The sequence below is a fragment of the Euprymna scolopes genome, chromosome 3 (assembly GCF_053919585.1).
Source record: "Euprymna scolopes isolate OS-2025 chromosome 3, ASM5391958v1, whole genome shotgun sequence".
In the NCBI taxonomy this organism is placed as follows: domain Eukaryota; kingdom Metazoa; phylum Mollusca; class Cephalopoda; order Sepiida; family Sepiolidae; genus Euprymna; species Euprymna scolopes.
This window is the reverse complement of record NC_136484.1, coordinates 91,780,583-91,802,955: the sequence shown is the minus strand read 5'-3', so window position 1 is coordinate 91,802,955 and position 22,373 is coordinate 91,780,583. Positions and strand designations below refer to the sequence as shown.

The 22,373-nt window shown below is 32.3% G+C and overlaps 1 protein-coding gene across 1 annotated transcript in view; it reads right to left on the bottom strand.

Annotated features, from left to right (window-relative positions):
- The window catches only part of LOC145257593 (C4b-binding protein beta chain-like), a 395,583-nt gene that overhangs the window by 340,985 nt on the left and 32,225 nt on the right, over nt 1–22,373 (bottom strand). The window contains exon 2 of the mRNA XM_080115672.1: nt 17,581–17,751. Within this exon, the coding sequence (XP_079971798.1) occupies nt 17,581–17,751 (171 nt within the window). The remainder of the gene's footprint in view (nt 1–17,580; nt 17,752–22,373) is intronic.

Here is a 22,373-nt window from a genome sequence, read left to right as displayed (position 1 = left end):
GTGCATTTCCCTGGAAAATAACTGTCCATTTTTGGTCTAGAGACACGAGATTTGACATAAGGAGTATTGAAATTTGGCTGTCAACGAGACAAAATTCAACGATTTGACCTTTGAAAACTCTACCAAACTCCTCCACCAATTTTGGGTCTAAACACTTGAAATTTTAAATGTAGGTTACTTGGACATAGATCAAACTTTATAATTTGATTTGAGCCCCAAAAATAAATGTTACGGCGTCAAAAGTTTTTTTTTTTTAAATGACCTTTGCTGTCTCTACTAAATTACTCAGGCAATTTCTGGTCTAAACATTTGAAATTTTACATAAAGTGTATTCAGATATAGGGCAAACTTTTTAATCGGTTTGAGTTGAAAATTTGAACTGCCAAGGGGTGAAAGTTAAAAAGATTTGACCTTTGCGGTGTCTAGCAAACTACTTAGCCATTTTGGGTCTAAACATATGAGATTTATACATAACGTGTATTCAAATATGCGGCAAGCATTTTAATCAGTTTGGGGGAGGGGCGAAAATTTGGCTGCCAAAAGGTCAAAGTTGAAAGAGTTGAGCTTTGCAGATTCTACCAAATTCCTCCGTCAATTTTGGTCTAAAGACTTGAAATTTTAGATGCAGGTAACTTGGACATGGATAAAACTTGTATTTGAATTTGAGACGAAAATAATAAATGTTAAGGGGTCAAAATTGAGGTCAAAGTTTTTCTTTTTTAAATTGATCTCTGCGGTCTCTACGAAATTACTCAAACACATTTTGGTGTAAACATTTGAAATCTTATATAAAGTGTATTCACAGGTAGGGCAAGTTATGGACAGTACATAGGGCCCGAGGAAAGCTGGGCTGAACTGCTAGTATTAATTAAATTTTAAATGTCAGGCGCGAGAATGCAAGCTATTTACACTTGCGATCTTGGGAGACTTGTCACTCAGACTCCACGGAACACTACTGGATTTTGCCAGTGATAATGATAGTCGGTGTTATAAATATACGTAATAGTAGTTGTGGTCGTTATAATAGCTGTATTAGTAGTAGGTTTACCCCAATATAATTCTGTTTTAAATTGAAGCACTCTCTGTATTCACTTTATAGATTAACAAATTTACATCAAGCCATAAGTATTACGACAAAAGAAATAATTTAATATATGTACAATGTTCCATCCTATAATAAAGAGCAATGTGTATCTATATAAATGTCAATTCTATTACGCAAATGTTAGCGATAAAAAAAATTAAATGTTGGTGTTTAGATGGAAAGGAGTAAGCAAATAGACAGTAAGACAATATTCGTCGTCTGAAATGAATCCAAAAATAAAGCTTGCGCTCTATTTCTATAATGAGACATTTTTCTTTCTTTTTTTTTTTTTTCTAACGATTGATAGGTTTTAACTATTTTTTTCTACTTTAAACTTTCCGGTTTGAGACATTTACTTTCTTTACATTTTTTTTTTTAATTTTACCGATTGAGATGTTATTTTACATGACTATTGGCGCAAACATACGCGAAGCATATTTTTTCGTCATTATTTATTTATTTTTGACGATAATCCAGACCATGCAAATATTTTCGAATGAGAAAGATTGTATGTTAAATGATACACGGTTACTTCCCCGTGTAGTCTGCTAACACCCGCCACATCCATTAGTAAAATGAGATCAACCAATCAGCTTCGCCCAGTTAAAAAAAATTGTCACAAAATCGAATAAGACGTTATAAATAGAATCACGTTATAGCCATCAATTTAGCAATGATATTTATTTATTTAAAGAGTAGTTTTCAGAATATTATATTACGACGAGAAAGATTGGCACAATGAAACATATTTTAAAAACTTTAAAATGTTGGTTTTATTTAGCCAAAAAGAATACAAGTCGTAGTTATTTCCATACACGACAGTTTCGTTCTATTTTTATGTCTCTTTATCAAGATCAATTTATTCAATTTTGACAAGAATAATCGGTTAAATAATTTTGATTCTAGAAAAAGCCTAAAATTTTAGTGTTCTGGGGGCCTTAAAAAGAATATTTAATTCAAGGAAATATTGCTTAACTGATGTCAAACAACTATGGATAAAATTCAATGCAGACATGATAATATTTAAATTTTTCACTGAGAGTTTGTGCCTATATCATGCACCCTTACATCCCTTTAAAATACCTCCAAGGAAACTAAAATTTTCGGAATATTTATTAATATATATCTAATACTTATAATTAAAAAATTTTTTATAAAATCTTAGGTGTCCGAATTTTCACGAAGGTCCACCACTCCGTTTGCATAAAACTAAATTAAAATTACATATTACGATTTCTTACGCCTAGCAGACGTGTCCAAAACAATAAATTGTTATTTAGTTTAGCAATGGATCCTGTTTGTGTAAATATATAAATATATGCACATACATGACTTTAGGTGCAACTATAAATATATGCACATACATGGCTTTAGGTGCAACTACATTATAACAGTGAAATTTCGAAAACGAAAAAATCGATTAAAAAAAATAAATAGTATCTACTGACTTTTTGTGTCAATTTTGATTAAAATTAATAATATATACTTAATTGGCATGCCTAAATATTACTGCATTATTAAAAAAAACACGAGTTTTCGATCTTTCATCAATTTTCGTCCAAAAAGTTTTCTGTAATAATTTTTATACCCTATCGTTTTTCGTAATTTTGGGGTATATTCATTACATGACAATTAAGTGGACACCATTAGTTTGCATTGAAATTAAATATTACAATTTTCGAATTTTGCTATTATAGTAAAGCGGCACTTAACTTTATATAAATATACACATTTTCTGACCAATAATGTTACAGTAAGAAAAATAACGAATACGGTATAGGTAGGCAACCGAAGTGATGCTCGGATATTTCCTATATATATATATATATATATATATATATATATATATATATATATATATATATATATATATATATTAGTTATAAAATCAACACAATAATCCAGACCACACAAATATTTCCCAATAAGAAAGAGTGGCCATTTTTTTTATATACATATATAATATTTAATAATATTCAAGCAAAGTTACTAATAATTTGTTTCTTCACGTCTTACATAAAAATGTAAAGGTGGTAAAAGTAAGAATGTAATAATCTTTTAGTTATGCAATAGTTATCTCCCTTTTCTTTCTAACTCCCCCCACCCGTCTTTGTCTCTACACCTACAACCGCCAACACCTTAATGAGTCTACTTCCATCCTCCTGTGTCTTCTCTACTAACCAACTATTCTCTCAATAAACGACAATCTCTCATGTTTACATTTCCGTTAAAAAATACAAAAAAAAAAATTCAATATAGTATTTAAAATTTAGACGAGAAGAAAAGTTTGCAAACTAGCATACAAACTTTAAGTGACTACGTCATTCTTTAATTTTCTTAAATTGCATACCGGATTCTTTAATACAGTAGTTTTTAATATTTACCGTATGCAAATGAGCAAGCCTAACGCTATGAACAACCAAGAGCGCAGTGACTATAAATACATCGCCGCTTGCTACTAGATGTAGGAAGTCCGCCACTGACTGGCTCTGTCATCGTCACAACTTGTGTTTAACTCTATAAGATACTTGTATGAAAATTCCATCAGGCAACTTAGTAGAACAGCACAATGTGTACCATAGTTAGGCCGCCAGCAGTCCCACATTGACTTCTTTTGTTCATAGAAATGAACTCGCAGAAGCTAGTTTATTAATTTAACGGCAAATCAACCATTTTTCGTTATTGGATTTAACTTCTCTCTAAGAGGTTAGACGCAAGGTAAAGTGTGTGTTTTATTAAAGTGTTTCTGTGGAACGAACTCGATTCGAACTTACCTCCATTTCTGGTTATTTAATGATGAAGAATTTGACCCCTTGTAAATAATTCCCTATTTTTTAAAAGTAATGTATATTTTTTATGCACAGGATTTAATCATAAACTAATTAACCGATCATTATGAATTTCGAAACACAGCTGATATGCGTAAGAGATTCATTTGTGAGTAAAAGTTTATTTTTAAATTTAGTTTTATACAAAGAGACGAAAAGGGGTGTTGAAAGCAGTCGTGCAATTCAGACACTTTTTTTTTTTTAATTTTAACAATAGTTTTTAAAACAGTAATTAATATTTTACAGATTTCACCTGCTTTCTTGTGTTTAAAGGGAATAATATTTACATAACCAACGATTTGTTAATTCAGTTGTGGTTATTTTCGCATTTATAGATATAGGTATTAAACATTCATCCCTTGTTAAGATAACAACTTATGTTCAATTAAACGTATATAATTAACCAGAAGAATACTCGTCCTAGGGAGAGTTTTGCACTAATGTTATTTCATTTTACAAAAATTAGCATCAAGAGCAAATAATAATAATATAATAAATAAATACAATAAATAGATAAATAAACCTCATGTTTAGAATGCTTATTCTATATGTAATCAAAAAGTCAGTCATATTGTGATTTTAGAAAATATCTAAAATTAAAGATTTAAGCTCAATGGGTTTTAGGGGGAAATTCAGGGAATTTTGCTGCATTTGTGTTTTATGATATATAGAACAAATTTAATGCAAATCTCATACATTTGAATATCCAAATGGTTGGTTAGACTTAGAGTATTCCTCCTAAACCGCCACAGAAACTGCATTTTGAGGAATGTTTATTTATTGACGTTTTAATAAATATGTTAAAATGTCAGAAAAAGTGAAGGTTTCTGAATTGGCGCGACTGCTTTCAACACCCGTTTTCATTTTTTTGTATAAAACTAAATTTAAAAATAAACTATTAATCACATATGAATCTCTTACGCATATCATATGCGTTTCGAAATTCATAATGATCGGTTAATTAGTTTATGATTAAATCCTGTACATAAAAAAATATATATATTACTTTAAAAAGATGGGGAATTATTTACAAGGGGTCAAATTCTTCAGCATTTAATAACCAGAAATGGACGTAAGTTCGAATCGAGTTCGTTCCACACACTTGACCTTGTGTCTAACCGTTTAGAGAGAAGTTAAATCCAATAACGAAAAATGGTTGATTTGCCGTTAAATTAATAAACCAGCTTCTGCGAGTTCATTTCTATGAACAAAAGAAGTCAATGTGGGACTGCTGGCGGCCTAACTATGGTACACATTGTGCTGTTCTACTAAGTTGCCTGATGGAATTTTCATACAAGTATCTTATAGAGTTAAACACAAGTTGTGACGATGACAGAGCCAGTCAGTGGCGGACTTCCTACATCTAGTAGTAAGCGGCGATGTATTTATAGTCACTGCGCTCTTGGTTGTTCATAGCGTTAGGCTTGCTCATTTGCATACGGTAAATGTTAAAAACTACTGTATTAAAGAATCCGGTATGCAATTTAAGAAAATTAAAGAATGACGTAGTCTTTGAACAAATGTTTTAAGTTTGTATGACTGTTTGTAGACTTTTCTTTTCGTTTATATTTTCAATACTTTATTGAGTTTTTTTTCTATGTATTTTTTTCACGGAATGTAAAAAGAGAGAGATGCTGTCGGGTGTCGATAGAATAAATGGTGAGTAGAGAAGAAAGAACAAAGTAGACATCCGAAGGAGTTGCCGGTTGTAGGTGGTGAGATGGAAGGGTTAGATGATTGCTAACTTAAACGAATACGAAAAGCAACACTGTGACGCAATGAAATAACACAACAGGTAAGCTTTAATGCGTCAATACAATGTGTAAAGGCTAAACTATTAAAATAAGTGTCTTAATACTCGTTTAAAACGTATTAAAAACTAGTATCAATTTATTTTGATTGATTTGTAGTAAAGTATACCGACTTCTTCCATTGTCAAATCGAGATCTGCCCCCGCCGCACCTTTTCATTTCGTCTTACTATTAGTTTGCATATTAATTTCAGTTAACGACTGTCTTCTGGTGAGATATAAATGGAAAGGATTGCGTTATCTTCATCCTTTGAGAATGTTTGAATGGGTACACACATGTTGCATTCCATAACTAATATATATATATACTAGAGGGGCGTATGGAAATTCCACGAGGGCAGCTGCTTCTGTGGACGTTTAGAGTGAATGGAGACCCCGCGATATTATTGTAGCCCTTTTTTAAACTATAAAATTATTTATCTAAGTCATCTGGTTAATGTAGTGTCAGAATATATCTGGTTATCACGGTTTATCGCCAATATCATTATAGGAGTCTGTGACATATTTCCATTGCATGTATCCTACTCAGAAGACCAAGGATATATATTTTTTAATTTTTATTTTAAATGTATATAGCATCACGTAGGGCCCAAAACCAACCTCATTTTTTTTATTATAATTTTATTTTATTTTTTATATAGCGTCTTCGGTGCGGGAGATCTGATTTATAACAAGGATATGTGATAGCATACTACGAATATGAAGTTAGTGCATCTATATATAAATTTAATTTTCGTAGTATGTGATCGCCTTCTATCCTCCTTTTTAATGAATTGGATCTTCCGGTCGAATAATACATAATCTGGAAATCATAACACACGTACGTACATACGATAATGGTTGTATAGATTGGTTTCCTAAAAGTAAATCCAATGAAACCCGTGTGATTATTAATGAGTGCTACATGGAGGAGCGAATGTTTGGATAATAAACAGATTATATACACATATTTATATATACATTATACGTATACACATAGTGTGTGTATGTGTATATATATATATATATATATATATATATATATATATATATATATATATAGGGAAGTGATAAACAGACTGCCATTAGCGTATTAAGCGATGTTCTATCTATGTGTAAACAAATAGGGAATAGGAATTTGTACAATGTTTGAAGATTGATAATTCACATGCCTATCATAGCAGCAGGCGATTAGCGGAACAGTTAGAAGCCCCGACTAGCGTCTAGGCGATCGAGTTTCAATTCTTGCATGAGGTAGTTGCTTTTAATGACGCACACATAAGCTGTGATACCGCGAAACAAAATCTGTATTTGTCCTAATAAAAGTCAACATAGAAATATATAAAACAGCACCATTACAATCACCATTTTTTAAATGAAATTTTCAAGGGAAAATTGTTTCTTTGTTTTTATTTCTGTAAGGCAGGCTATATAATTGCTGACTGGATTGTAGCTCATAAAATATACATGTATATAGTTTAAATAATTAGAATTATATATATATATATATATATATATATATATATATATATAATTCTAATTATTTAAACTATATACATGTTTATTTTATTTCATTGTAGCTCATAAAATATACATGTATATAGTTTAAATAATTAGAATTATATATATATATATATATATATATAATTCTAATTATTTAAACTATATACATGTATATTTTATGAGCTACATATATATATAAGTAAATTATATATATGTGTATATATATTAAATTATATACATATATATATATATATCAAATTTATCTATCTATATATATATATATATATATCAAATGTATATATTAAATCATATATATATATATATATATTAAATCATATATATATATAATTTTAATATCTATATATATATGTATTATATATATATAATTTTGATATATATAAAATATTAATATATATAAATATATATATATAATTTTAATATATATAAATATATATATATAATTTTAATATATATAAATATATATATATATAATTTTAATATATATAAATATATATATATATAATTTTAATATATATAAATATATATATATATAATTTTAATATATATAAATATATATATATATAATTTTAATATATATAAATATATATATATATAATTTTAATATATATAAATATATATATATGATTTTAATATATATAAATATATATATATATATATATATATAATTTTAATATATATATATAATTTTAATATATATATATAATTTTATTATATATATACATATATATAATTTTATTATATACATATATATAATTTTATTATATATATACATATATAATTTTATTATATACATACATATATAATTTTATTATATACATACAGATATAATTTTATTATATACATACATAATTTTAATATATACATATTTATAATTTTAATATACACAGATTTATAATTTTAATATATACATATTTATAATTTTAATATATACATATATATAATTTTAATATATATAATTTTAATATATACATATATATAATTTTAATATATATAATTTTAATATATACATATATATAATTTTAATATATGTATATATATATATATATATATATATATATATAATTTTAATATATATTAGACTACCCGTAATACGTTGAGACAGTATGTTATATTAGCTATGGAAATTATGTATGAGCGTGACACTTGTGACGTAAAAAATAGTTTTTTGTAACATAACAGAAACACTTATATGAAAGTATATAAGTAAATGCGCACTAAAGAAATACCATAATGCTTTAAGTTTAAGTCAAATTTTGATATCTCTTAATTTAAACGCGAAAAAGAAACAATTTGGACACTGAAAACGTACACAGTAAAACAATACGCTGATTTTTAATTTGTAACGGAAATTTAAAAAAAAACATATTTCCGGGGTTATTTATTTATGTTGGTAGTGTAGAAGAAAATGTACGAATTTTTTTTTAAAGAAATGGATAATAAATTTTAAAAAAATGAAGGCGATGGTTAATCGCCGTTGTAAAATTCTCTTATTGTTATCAAAGGGTTAAAGTAGATTTATTTGTAAGAAAATTGCGTTAAAATAACTTAAACGTAATACGGAAATGAACGATGTAAAAAAAATGCAGAAAGTATTAACAATTGCTTATTTGGATAATTTAAACGCAAAAAAAAGAAAAGAAAACAACTGGGCCGCTGAAAACGTACACCGTAAAACAATACGTTTTATTGTCGTGTTGATTATTTTTTATGTACGCATGCGCATCCGGAAGTCGTAAACCGGATGTTGGGTTACAACACCCGTTACAAGGTCATTTAATTCTATAGTTATATATAGAAGATATATATAGTTTGAATAATTATACATATATATATATATATTTTAAATAATTATACATATATATATCGTTTAAATAATTATAATATAGTTTACACACACACACACATATATATTATATATATATATATATATAGCAGGGGGACTCGACGTGGCCCGGGATTGAACGAGAATCAACGAATGTTCAACATTTCCAACATGTTTACTAAAGTAGTTATTGTTACTCAAATCGATTGATTGCCTGCTCTAGTTGGGGACCATCAACGATACACCAGAAGGTAGCTTCACATGCTTCCTCGCAGTGACAGTCCAAATTACATTATACTCTACATTGCACTGTAGAGATCCTACTGTTCATTTTTATCAAACTCTTTGTATATAATGGCTTGAATTATAGTTTAAATTGCAAATGTTTAGTGTCATATTTCAAGTGTGTTCTATGTAGAAACTTTAATTTCAATCGCGCCCCTGTCTTATCAAAGAACATATCGTTGATATTATACGCCGGACCGTTCAGCTTTGTCAGTGATAAAACTTTTGAAATGCACTTGTGATGTTAAGCTATAGAAGGATGTTAACTTTGGTCAAAATCAGACTGTTCCTCTTTAATCGGATTTTTTCGATTATCGATACTTATATGAGACATCCTGACACAAAACTTATCTAAGATCACTCCCAGACACATGAAGTACATTTATGCGAATTTTTTAAAAATCGGCTTAGTCGTTTTGGAGTCTACATAAAAAAAATCTTACACACACATACATACAAAGTGTCCTATTTGAGACCATGTCTGTCTACATATTTGTGTTCAGATCCGTCATAGTTTTTGTTTAAGTTTTCTTGTCTCTAATAACTGGATGATGTATCTGCTATAATAGTTTGTTTTTTTTTTTTTTACCTTAGTTCTCTCTGATTCACTCGGATCAGTCATCAGGGGTGATTATCAGTAAAAGTGTTTGGATATTTATAGAGGTATTATTTCCCCCCTTTTTCCACAGGAAATAACATGTTATTAACTATATTAATAAGTGCTGTCACTGTTAGATGTATTTCAGCATACTATCACTATTATTAAAATTTAGGGGTTTGCGATAGGACCAACCTTGGATATGAATTTAAATGTTCATTGGGAGACTGCCTCTCAGACAGTGACGGTAAAAGCATTTATATAGGCTTTACCACCCAAACTTTTTCAAATAGATTACCTATGCATTGTTCTAACAATTGCACTATTGCTAAACACCTTAGAAACCAACATACTTGTCGCGGATCTGAATTTCGAAAACATTTAGCATATAACAACATTATTCTTGAAAGCAATACAAACAAGCAAAAATTTCATATTCATTTCTATTCTACTCATTAAAGAAAAACACAACTAGCAAATAAATCTCATGCATAACACACTTTGATTATATACTGGGATCCTACGTTAGTAAATAGTGGTTAAGTTAGTGCCAAGATAACCTGACGTCAGACGAAAACATATTCAGCAGCAGGAGGTGTTATTAAAGCGGTGGTCAAATGTCAGACTCTAGAAAAACAGTTGCCGAACGATATGAGATAACGTCACATGTTCAGGGGAGAGGACAGAGAATTTCTATGTTTTTATTTATTTATTTGCGGACATTATCCTCATCCTTTTGTTGTTGTTTCACGACGTTTCGGCCAACTATTCCTCTGGCCTTCATCTGCTTGTTAACCGCGACGGGATAGGAATGCTGAATAAATAAAAAAATATATATACACTGCTCATCAAAAATTTAAGACTACTTAAAAATCTTTAAGAAGAAATCTTTTTTTTTAAGATAGATTTTAAACTTTTTTTTTAAGATAGATTTTTTCTAGGTTGGCAGCATTTTTGCGAACAGTTGGCTGAGATGGCGGAAATTTTCTGTTTCTATGTCTATCCTTGTAGCCATGTCACTAGTAAGGGTGTTGGAGGTAAACGTTTTGTCTGGGCTGACGTTATCCGCCTGATAGTCAGGGACCCGAACCTTGGATTAACCACTAAGGAGGCTGTCCTATCAGCAGGTGCAAAGTACTGGGGCTGCTGTATTGCCATTTGGTGAATGGATTCTGGACCATGCAGTAGCTTCTGGTGGGGCCTCTCGATGCCATACTAGTGGGTAATTGTTACGGCTTTACCTTATCATTAGCTACAAAAAAAAAAAAAAAAATTCTTCGTTTCTTTTTCTCTCTTAATTTCCCCTCTCTGTCCTGCTCTAAGTAAATCTGTCGACCTAGTCCACAAATTCCAAAATTTCATCATGACAAGTTTCAAGAAAAAATACACGATTAAACCCGGTTCTCCAACTTCCAACGTAGACCCCTACTACCATGTCTCCTTCTCCAACATCAGGGGTCTTCGTTCTAACCTTCCAGAGGTTGAAACCCAATTACAGGAGACTAAACCAGACCTTTTATTTTTAAGTGAAACTGGCATTGGACAGGCTATTTCCCTAGATGAGTTTGCAATTTCAGGATACTCTAACTTAACTTCTAAATCTGACCCCCAAGATCGCCATGGGCATGGAATATGTGCCTATATTAAAGATAGCTTTCCATGTGGGAGGGACATCTCCAGGGAAGATCCTAACTTACCCTATATGTGCTTCCGGGTTGCTTTAGCTCACACTACTGCATTTATATTTACTCTCTATCGCCCCCACAACACCGGAGTTACTATCTTTCAAAGCATATCTGAGAAAATTGACCAAGTCCTTTCTACTTATCCTTCAGCTAACATTCACGTATGTGGAGACTTCAATGTTCACAACGTCGAATGGTTGACCCACTCAAACAAGACCGATGATGAGGGGAGGTTCTGTCATGATTTCTCCATTGCCTATGACCTCACTCAGATTGTTCAGGAACCTACACGTGTGCCCGATAATGACGGCCAGTATGCGAGCCTACTAGACCTTTTTCTCACAACTTGCCCTGAACTATGTTCAGTTTCTGTTCTGTCGCCTCTTGGATCTTCCGACCACTTTGTTGTATCAATTAAGATAAAAATTAAATGTAATAAGTCCCCAGACGTACCTCTTCATCGTACAGTATATCGATACACTAAGGCTGACTGGGATAGCTTCTGTACATTTATATCTGATCTACCTCTGCATTCCATGTTTAAAAAGGATGTGTCCTCTATAGTATTAGACCTAACTGAATGGTTAATTGTAGGTATTGACCATTTCATACCCTCTAAAAAGTTTCAGCAAAAACCTAACAGCCAGCCATGGTTCTCTCCAGAATGTGCTGCTGCCATTGCGCACAGAAATCACTTTTTCCACTGCTTCAAACGTAATAGATGTATGGAAACTAAAGCCGTTTTCAGGACTGCCAGCAACCATTGTAAGAAAGTAATAAGGAACGCAAGAGTGTTGTATGCTCAATCTGTTAAGTCCAAAGTAGCTGAGCAGCGGCTTGGTTCCTACCAGTTTTGGCAAATAGCAAACAGAATCCTGAACAGAAGCGTGTGCTCCATCCCAACTATTATCAATGGACCTGAGGTAATCTCGTCAGCATCAGACAAAGCCAAACTCTTTGTCAAGAACTTTGCAGCTAATTCTACCCTTTGCGACCAAGACCGCCAACCCCCAATATTTCCTCCTGTATCAGAAAACACGCTATGTGATATACGTATATCTGTACGTGATGTTGCGAAGCTAATCAAAAACCTTGATTCCAGTAAAGCAACTGGCCCTGATGGTATTCCAATTATAGTACTCAAAAAACTTCAACCTGAATTAGCGCCCATACTTACAAAACTGTTTAAACGTTGTCTTAAGGAGAATAGTTTCCCATCTCCCTGGAAAATCTCATCAGTATGCCCTGTATTTAAGAATTCAGGTGATTGCTCATCCCCCTCTCAGTACAGACCAATAAGTCTCCTGTGCGTCATGAGTAAGTTGCTAGAATCTGTGTTAAATACAGAAGTAATCAACCATCTCAACAAAAATAACCTTCTTAGTGACACTCAATATGGTTTCCGTTCTGCTAGATCTACAGCAGATGTCCTTACAGTTATATCGCATAGGATTAGCAAATCTCTCGACGGTGGCAATCTTTCTAGGGCAATTGCTCTTGACATATCTAAAGCCTTTGATAGGGTATGGCATAAAGGTTTACTTCATAAGATCGCTAGCTATGGTATAGCTGGAAAAGTCTTCTCAATTATTAAATCATTTCTTTCTGATAGGTTCATAAGAGTAGTAGTTGAGGGGCAAAAATCAGAAGCTCACAGTATTAATGCCGGTGTCCCTCAGGGATCCATCCTGGGCCCAACTCTTTTCCTGATCTACATTAATGATCTTCCAAATCATATCCTTACATCATTTGTAGACATTTATGCTGACGACACTACCATTTATGGTACCACATCTAAGACAGTAAACGACCAAGTTCTCTCAAATTCTCTCTCCTCTGATCTTGAGCACGTAGTACAATGGGGAAAGAAGTGGCTGGTTACTTTTAATGCATCTAAAACCAAGCTTCTCTCTTTACATCATCAACATTCTAATCCACATTTGTCATCAATTGAAATGAATGGCTCTCGTCTTCAGGAGGCCTCAAATTTTGACAAGCTTCTGGGCTTGACCATTACTCCTGATCTTAAATGGAACACGTATATCAAATCTGTTGCCAAGGCCGCTGGAAAAATGGTGGGATCTTTCTATCGATCCAGTAGATATCTCACTGCTGATGCTATTCTCTACCTATATAAGAGCCAGGTACGTCCAAGGATGGAATACTGTTGCCACATCTGGGCAGGAGCTGCTAGAAAGGACTTGTCCTGCCTTGATAGAGTTCAAAATAGACTTCGTAGCCTCGTAGGAGATGTCCTTTTCTCCTCCTTGCAACCTCTATCTCACAGAAGAGATGTTGCGAGTTTGCCTCTGATGTATCGTTATTTTCATGGAAAGTGTTCAACTGAGCTTCAATCTATGGTCCCCCCTCGCCAAACTTTCACAAGAAACACTCGTCTAGCTGTAAACACTATCAATAATTTCCCCCACTCTTTATCTGTGCCTAAACCTAAACGTAGATTCCATGAACAAAGCTTCTTTCTTAGAACTGCACGCCTGTGGAATTGTCTTCCGTTTTCCTGCTTTCCGGCTGACTACAATATGGTTGTGTTCAAGTCTAAAGTAAATAAGTTCTTGATGAGCCGTTCCATATAAGTTATTAAATTTACCAAATTTTCATTACTAATGATTACTATATTGACCAATTTCTACTGTACACTCTTTAACCCTTATCCTTGAGTGGCCTCTGGGCCTTGATAATGTGGTGATGCCTTTGTAAAAAAAAAAAAAAAAAAAAAAAAAAAAAACTCTTCCGACTTAAGGTTACTAATAATACAATCTAAAATTTTATGGAAAAAAAAAGGTACATTCCAAAAAATTTTAAAATTTGTATTTTTATTAAATTAGGCTTTTTACACATGATCAAAATTATAAGATGAAGGGTATAAATTGTTAGATTTATGGTAATTATAATGTTTTTAGTTCAGTTAGAGATTAGCAATCACTGTATAAATGTGTTACCATGCCTAAAGAAAGAGAACTAACCGAAGTTGAGCGCTCTTGAATTCTAGGATTCCATAAGCAAGATTTGTCACAGCGAGCAATAGCAGCTACGGTAAATCGCAGTAAAACTGTTATTTGCAATTTTCTAAAGAACACTGAGAATTATGGAAAAGCAAAATCCTTTGGTAGGCCCCCCACCAAAAACATTTCTCCTGCATTAAGTAGGAAAATCAGACAGGTTGTTATGAATGATAGAGGACTTTCTTCTAGTCAAATTAAGACGGTTACAGATGCTGATCGAAGTCCAATAACCATCAGACGACACTTACAATAAAAAAGCATGATAAATAAAAAGCATGAACAAATTCCTCGATTGCTTCCACGTCACAAAGTGGACTGCTTAAGATTTGGTCGTGAATACCAAATCTGGGACGTTGAGAAGTGGAAGTCCTGTTTTCTGATGAGAAAAAAATCAATTTAGATGGTCCTGATGGTTTCCAGCGATATTGGCATGACAAAAACATGCCCCTTGAAATTTTTTCCACACGTCATAGTGGTGGAGGGTCCGTAATGGTATGGGGTGCATTTTCTTACAGAGGTTACAGCTGGTTATGTTAGCATGCTAGAAAAAGCATCTTTGGTGATGCAGGGTCATCGTTTGTGTGGGGATAAATGGTTATTCCAACAGGATAATGCTGCAATCCACACTGTACTTGAACCCAACTAAAAATGTTCGGGGATGGATGACAAGAGAGGTTTATCGAAATGGCAAACAATATTCAACAAAAAATGAATTTTGTGAAGCCATCTTCAGAAACTGGAGCAGGATCACCCGCACCTTAATGGGAACCCTTATTTCTAGCATGCCCCCCAAAAATTTTGAAGCCATCAAAAGCAGTGGAGATAGGATTCATTATTAAGTTTGATTGTTGAATGTTTTCATACACCTTTTGTACAATTTAATAGAATGTTTGTCTCTGGTCTTATAATTTTGATCATGTGTAAAAAATCTAATTTAATAAAAATGTAAATTTTAAAAATTAATTTTTGGAATGTAGTTTTTTGTTTCCATAACCTTTTAGATTGTAGTATTGGTAACCTTAAGTCGACAGAAAAAAAAAGGTTTCTTTTTAAAGATTTTTAAGTGGTCTTAAAATTTTTGATCAGCAGTGTATACAAATTATTCATCTCAAAAGAATTCCAATTTTCAAACTCGAGATTTGTATATAAGGGGTATTGAGATTTGGGAAAAACTTTTTAATCTGTTTTCGATCCAAAATTTGGCTGTCAAGAGGTCAAAGTTCAACGATTTGATCTTTGAAAATTCTATCAAACTCCTCCGCTAATGTTGGGTTTGAATACTTGAAATTTTAGATGTAGGTTACTTGGACATGGATCAAACTTTTTGATTTGATTTGAACCCAAAACGATAAAGGTTAAGGTCAAAATTGGGGTCAAAGTTTAAAAAATTTGACCTCTGCCGTCTCTACCAAATTACTCAGCCAATTTCTGGTCTAAACATTGGAAATCTTACATAAAGTGTATTCAGACTTAGGAAAAGCTTTTTAATCGGTTTTTAGCCGAAAATTTGTCTGTCAAAGGGTTAGAGTTCCAAAAAGTTGATCTTTGCGGTCTCTAGCAAACTATTCAGTCAATTTGGAGCCTAAACACTTGAAATTTAAGATGCAGGTTGCCTGGACAGGAGTCAAACTTTTTATGCACAGAATGTTATGTAAAGTACATAGGACCCGAGCAAAGCCAGGTTGAACTGCTAGTAATTAAATAATGTAGAGAATTTCTAGTCAGTCTCCCTCGGAAAGCGATACATGTGAAACGCGTCGGATAATGTAGAGATCATCTAAGTGTATGTTCCCTTGAGATTATGCCAGTCGTCGCCAATTCTTTATAGCAGTAAGTAAATTATTGATTAGTTACGTAGTATCTCTCTCTCTCTCTCTCTCTCTCTCTCTCTCTCTCTCTCTCTCTCTCTCTCTCTCTCTCTCTCTCAGTAAAATACTTGAACACTCGACAAAGTCTTCTTTTCTGTTTGACGCACGAGTAGTTTTGTTTATCTACCTAAACAGACGAGGTAATCAACAAGCACGAGAGGATCACGGCTCACACCTGCAGACGGACGATGCAACGACAAAAGATACAAAAACATTAATGGGTAATAAAAAAGAATCATTTAATTAAGACATGAAATCTCATATTAATCCATTCAGTAATAGAAATTATTATATCGAACTTTCATTTCGATTCAGAAATGTTTCATTTCTTTTTTTCTTCTGTTACTTTCATACTTTAACAGATTATCTTCTGTTTTTAATTTTGCTTGTCTTTATTATTTATTTATTTATTTATTTATTTGCTTTTTTAGTCTCATCTTCTTGCTTCATAGCTGGGGAGTGACGGCAAGCAAGTTACCTGTACATTTCTTGAATTACATTCGGTTATTATACATAAAGACATCTATTAGATTGTTTTCTTGGTCACTCACAAACGAAAACTAGACACGGGCGATTTCTTGTGAGCGAAAACGAACATGTGCGATTTGATCGCTTACTAGTGAAAACACAAATGTTCAAGCTATGTGTTTGATGAGAACGCACCACGTGCGATCAAGCGTTTAATGTAGAATGTATCATCTTCTGTACTGACGCGACCATTATTTTTTTAGTTGGGAAGAAAAATATGTGTTTCTTTTTATTTATTTTTTTTTTTCCAATTTCCTCATTTGTCCAGTACGGCACAATCACGTTGACACACTGGTTCTCGCCAGATCACCGAAGTTAAGCAACGTTGAGCCTGGCCAGTACCAGATGGGTGACCATTTGGGAAGGCGAGGCGCTGTATGTAAGGATGGAAGGTTGGGCGTGGACCAGCACCCTCACCCTGTAAAAAGAATTCCTCGCTACAAAAGCATTTACAAAAGTTGTAGATGGCCTATGCCCCTCCAGGGACTGAACTTCATTTGTCCTAAGTTTTTATTTCAAGCAGTTGGAAAAAAAACATTGACTTACCGAGACAGAGTGGCGTATTGACCGTCCACAAGCCAATACTTGAATCGCATGCACCAACCACATCACCAACGAGTGTAAATCCATCATTGCAGCCGAATTCAACGAGCAAGCCTTCACCCCAGATTGAGTAATAGCCATTTACTGGTTCCCAAGGAGGATAGCATTGCCGTTCTGCGAAAACAAAAAAGTAAACATGTAAAAAAACAATGGGTATAAGAGTATATGCATTATATACAAAATATACCAATGTATGCAAGCATATATAACCAATATATAATCAATATATAACCAATATATAATCAATATATAATCAATATATAACCAATATATAACCAATATATAATCAATATATAATCAATATATAACCAATATATAACCAATATATAATCAATATATAATCAATATATACATTCTCAACAAACACTCGTCTTATTACAATCAGTGTCAACAAGCTCCTTTAGTCTATATTTGTACCTAAAACTAAAAAAATCCATAAGCAAAGTTTCTTTCCTAGAACAGTCACTGTGAAACATTACCGCGGCACTGCTTTCCGACTGACTAAAACGGGATTCTTTTAAAGTCCAATATAAACAAGTTTTTATTGAATCATCATCTTTTATTCTTCTAATTTTTATCATTGTTGATCATCACGGCGTTGTTTTACCGACCACGTGATACGCATGAACCTTTATCCTCGAGTGGTCTTTGGGCGTTGATCCCGTTGTAAAAAACATGCAAGTGGAGGAGGATAGTTTTACGCCAGTACCAAAATGTACACAATAGAAGTAAATCCAAAATGTACATTAGGATCGTGTACAAGTTTAGACGACACATTTAAATGATAAAAGAAAAAATAACTTCTAGCAAATATAGATCACATATAAATAACTTCTAGCAAATATAGATCAAAGTTCGCCCAGTTTCAAATGTTTTGAAGAAGTAACAGTTTCAACAGAAACGGATGGATAGTGGATGAGGTTTAATACCTTTCCTTTGATCAATTTAGCTAAACTTTCAAAGATGGCTGGAATTGGGTGGAAAATCTTACCCGGTCTTACACACTACAAAACGTTAAGCTGCGGCGACTCGTTGCCTAGGAATATTTCTGCGCCTGATGCAATCGGTTCTCTGGCAAGGATATTAATACGAGAAAAATTTAAAGAAGATAAAAACTTTAAAAATAATAAGTCATCTTTGAAAAGAGTGTATTTCACTGAAAGTCTCAGAAAAAAAATGATTTAATCATTTAAAAAAAATTTATAACACCATTTGTTTTTCTAATATTTTCAAATTAACCTTATTAACAATTTTCAAATATGTAACAAACTCAGATTTAAATTTCGCGTTAAACCACGTAAATATGCATAGACTTCAGACCGTCAAAAAACACAGGATGTATCCTTTTCTCTCTTGGTGAGGAGACTGGCTGCTCAGAGTTAAAAGAAAAATGACAAGAAAAAAAATGAAAAAAAAAGCAGTTTTTTTTTTTAAAATGTGCATTACAGCGAAAGTCTTTTTAACAAGACTTTTTTTGTTTTTGTTTTGTTTGTTTGTTTTTGTTAGATTAACAAAAAAGATTGCTAAACGAAAATGAAAAGGATTTCGCTCAAAGTAAGCTGTTTTGAAGAGGAGTCAATTTTCCATTGAAATCGGTGGATGGTAGATTTACATATGTATACTTTATAATAAATCGAAAAACATGTCTATATGTATACGTTTAAATGAGCATACGCTTATTGGCTGAACCAGAAATGGGTTATACCTTATTACCCGACTCATTAACTCTAACTGAATAATGGTCATCTTTTATATAATAAAGTTAAATACATTTTACCCGTGTTCATTACGCCATCATAGCTTTGTAAACATAAGCCGTATATACAAGTCCACTATGCAAACACTTGGGCAGATTTTTTCGGAAAATATACGTTCGTTCCTTACCAGTAATTTATACATTTCCCGACTCGCATTATTCCTTAAAATAGTCATGTATACGGAAATTCGGAGTAACTTTTACTCGCACGCAAAATCTACTACCACAACCACCTTACACTGGAAAATAATCTTCACGGGAGACTTTTCTTAATAACGCTGTCATTATTCCATTTCTTGCTATTATATTTTGCGTATTAAAATTTACTAAAGAAATATGGGCAACTCCCTGCAACCCAAACTTTCTTCTTTTAGGGAGTTTTGATTAGTCAAGAATAACAGAATAGGATTAATGGACAATAAAAGAATAACCATTTAATTAAACCATGAAATTTGATATTAATCCATTCAGTAATAGAAATTATTATAACGAACTTTCATTTCGATTCAGAAATATTTTTTTTCTTTTGTTACTTTCATCCTTTAACAGATTATCTTCTGTCTTTCATTTTGCTTGCACCATTTTTATTATTGCATTTTTAGTCTCATCTTCCTAGTTAGGGGCGGCGGCAAGCTAGTTAACTGTACATTTCTTGAGTAACATTCTGTTATTCCCGATTATGAAATTAACAAAACATTATAATGCATACATGGCGACGAAGACTTTTTTTTTTTCTAGTTTTCGTAGGAATGGGGGGGGGGGTATATTCACAAGTATTATTATTATTATTATTATTATCATCATTATTATTATTATTATTAAAATGAACTTTAGTTATTTGTTTATATTTCAGACTACGTGCAGATGCCCCGTCGTATAAAATACAAATGCAATATCCTTTGAAATCTTTTATATTCATTAGTACATTATTACGATTTTAGTATGGTTATTTACTCCTTCTGCAGATGGTATGTTAAAAGATCAAGTCCGCATTTCCCGGAAACAGCGCCTCATGCTTGAGAGAGTGAACTCTCTCGGACTGAACAGAACAATAGCCCAGGTCGACAAAACAAAGCCGCTGTCGAAATGTTCTTTAAACGTACCAGTACGCCTAAGTCCGTGTGACAACAAAACAACCTCTGTTAAAAATGAGAACAAAAATTCGAAAATAAAAATAATTTTCTAAATACTCTGCATTCATACAATTTCATTGATAAATTTTATAAAACAAGTTCGTACAGCCGACATATTATTGTAGAACTTTCGCATTTGGGATATCTAAACAATTTTATGATTTATTTATTTATATATGTGATCTATATTTGCTAGAAGTTATTAGTCTTTTAGAAGTATTGTCTGCTTCGTTTTATTTGCTTCTTACTTCGCAGCTAATCAAAAGACAACTTAGTAGATAAATAAAGTGCATTGATATTTTTTTTGTAGAGTCATCGCTTATCAAGGCCTATATGCCACTCAGGGATAAGCGTTGATGAATGCCAGGTGAGACGACATTGTGATGATCGATAATGGTGGAAACTGTGTAGAAATTGATTATTTAAGAGGACAACTCAACAAGAATTTATTTACGTTAGATTTGAAAACGACCATGTTATAGTCAGCTGAGAAGTAACACAGCAGTATTACGTCACACAGACGAGTAGTTATGTGACAAAAAGCCTTGCTCAAAGAATGTTCGTTTTTATAGAAAAGATAGAAAGTAAAATTGCTGATAGTGGTTGTAGCTTAGCAAGTGAAGGTTTTACGGGGGCATAGAATGAAGCTCAGTCGAGCACCTTCCATGAAAATAACGATAGAGCAGAGATAGGTTCGCAATGCCTCTTCTGTGAGAAATGGGTATCAGAAACGAGAAAAAGACATCGCCGCCAGATTTCAAAGTCGGTTTTGTACCTATTCACCTAGGAAAAGATGTTATGAGAAGCTCCTTCCCAGAAGCGGTAACAATACTCCATCTTAGGAAGTAGTTGGCTCATACAGGTTGTACTCATACAGGTTGGATTTTGGAAGTGAGATATCTTTTAGAACTATAGAATGATCCAACCATTTTTTCTGGCCATCTTGGCAACAGACTTGATGCAAGTGTTCCATTTCAGATACGGAAAAAGTTTGTCAAATAAAAATGCAATTTCGCTTGGGGCCAAGTAGATATCAGAGCATTGCTGAAAAGATTGTTCACACATTTCATAAAACACATTAACATAACCGATAGAAATTGTTTGAATGCAGATACACTCTTGGCTTTAAATAATAATTTATACCAGTGGGACCTGTGGAAATTCCACAGGGGACTCATTCACATGTAATATACTGATTTCAGTGTAAATGGAGATGCTCTGGTATTATTGTAGCTTTTTTGTTAAAACTGCAAACGTATTTATCCAAGCTAGCACGAACGCCCGGCAAAGTCCGGTCGTAAAGTACGCTTTAATATGATATTTTAATTCTTGCAGATTTCGTATATATTATTATAGAGTTAATGTTCTATTATTTTTTATATATTATAAAGTTGCGATTTCAAAAATAAAAAAAAAATATCTATATGACTTGTGTGTATTACCTTGATGGAAACAGAAATAAAAAACTAATGAATAATATATATATATATATATATATATATATATATATATATATATATATATATAACTTGAGTTCCTTCAGCCATAATCGAAACCTAAACTTATGAAGAATTCTTGATAAAATTATTTATAAAAAAAATATATAGATTACTTCAGTGCCATCAGCTATAATCGGAACGGAAACCAAAACTTATGAAGAATTCTTGGTAAAATTATTTATGACAAGAAATGGAAGCACATAACAATTAAACGACCCGGATGTAATCGTGACACAGAAAATAACACAAACGCTATCATATTAATATATAGATAAATAATGAAAATAAATAATAAAAGTCATGAGCTTGTTAAGTTCGCGTGAACGCAAACAAAACTTTATTTTCTCA